Source organism: Sinocyclocheilus grahami, unplaced genomic scaffold (assembly GCF_001515645.1).
Source record: "Sinocyclocheilus grahami isolate Dianchi unplaced genomic scaffold, SAMN03320097.WGS_v1.1 scaffold4481.1, whole genome shotgun sequence".
NCBI classification, from domain to species: Eukaryota; Metazoa; Chordata; class Actinopteri; order Cypriniformes; family Cyprinidae; genus Sinocyclocheilus; species Sinocyclocheilus grahami.
Window position 1 is genome coordinate 1,505 of NW_015509412.1, and position 1,594 is coordinate 3,098.

The following is a 1,594-nucleotide window of genomic DNA, read 5'->3' on the forward strand; positions in this document are numbered from 1 at the left end:
GCATTATACGACTGATAGACTGCAACGGTTGGATTTAAAAATCATAATTTGTGTTCTACTGAAGAAACAAAGTCACCATCAAATTTTCATTTTTGGATGAACTATCCCTTTAACAAACATCATAAAACATGCAGCTCATTTCTTGTTTCTCCTTTCCTCTTCAGCAGCTCAAATAAAATGAGACAGCTCGGAGAACCACTGGTAACACCGCCAAATTCATAGGGTAGTCTGCACAAAAAAACAAAATGGATAAACCCTCCGCAGGAATGAGTAAAGTTGGCTCTCGCTCCACAGCCTCTCTGCCCCCGGAGCCTGTGGATATAATCCGGAGTATGTCGTGCTACCGGCGTGTCAAACTGAACGTAGGGGGTCTGCCGCACGAGGTCCTGTGGAGAACCCTGGACCGACTGCCGCGCACGCGTTTGGGCAAGTTACGAGACTGCAAAACCCACGAATCACTCGTGGACATATGCGACGACTACAACCTAGAGGACAACGAGTACTTTTTTGACCGGCACCCCGGGGCGTTCACGTCTATTCTGAACTTCTACCGCACAGGGAAGTTGCACATGATGGAGGAAATGTGCGCCCTGTCCTTCAGCCAGGAGCTGGACTACTGGGGGGTGGATGAGATCTACCTGGAGTCGTGTTGCCAGGCACGGTACCATCAAAAGAAAGAGCAGATGAACGAGGAGCTCAAACGGGAAGCTGATACTCTGAAGGTCCGGGACGGCGAAGAATTCGATAATACATGTTGTTCAGAGAAAAGGAAGAAACTGTGGGACCTACTAGAGAAACCAGGCTCGTCTGTAGCAGCCAAGGTATACATCACTACACACACTGACAGCATCTTATCGGACTGACAAATAGGCCGAGATTTAGACATAAACACAAGTTTACAGAAGACCAACTTCCACAATATTATGTATTAGTTCAGAGAGAAAAGGAGACTCCTTCTTAATTTATTATAAATTGCACAGCCCTGCATCTTGAAAAAAAGTCTGCTGATTTGCAAAAAAGGACTAATATCACTTAATTTAATGATGCTGAGTTAAAATTTCATAAAACCGTATATTTTTCACAAAATAAGAATGATATATCAGCTTTAATGCACTTAGCAAAATAAATACAGTCCAATGTCAAATGTTTTTTACTGACAATAATAGTATTAGGAAGGTATCATTTAAAGCAAACGAATGAAAAAAAAAGTTTAAATATTTCTTTAAATGTCAAAGAATTTTCCAGAAACTCAAGTTCACTCACTATTTAGAAGTAGTAAAACACCCACAGATGTAACCAAAAACATCTGGGTAACAGTCATTAGCCATAATTCAAGATTAGGCATAAATGTTTTCAGAATCATTCATGTCAAAATCAGATGAGAATGGAACAAATAGATGTAGCTAACCTGGCTCTGAGAAACAGGAATCATGCCTTTGTGGCAGTAGTTCTGCTGATTAAGAGATAATACAACTTCTTCAACTTACAAAAGGTTGTTGAAAGCAAAAATGCTACGAAATGCACATATTTTGTAAGAAAGTGTTACGTGCTAAAACAAAAAGGCACTATTTTTCAAATCAGCACCCTAAAATGA

General features: G+C 40.5%; 1 protein-coding gene across 1 annotated transcript; it reads left to right on the forward strand.

Annotated features, from left to right (window-relative positions):
- Window positions 1-186: 186 nt before the first annotated feature.
- LOC107576859 (potassium voltage-gated channel subfamily B member 1-like) lies at window positions 187-821 on the forward strand (the record flags this gene model as incomplete). The annotated part of the gene is made up of 1 exon (XM_016262980.1): window positions 187-821. A coding segment is annotated over exon 1 (576 nt), but the record flags the coding sequence as incomplete, so codon positions are not given.
- Window positions 822-1,594: the final 773 nt, after the last annotated feature.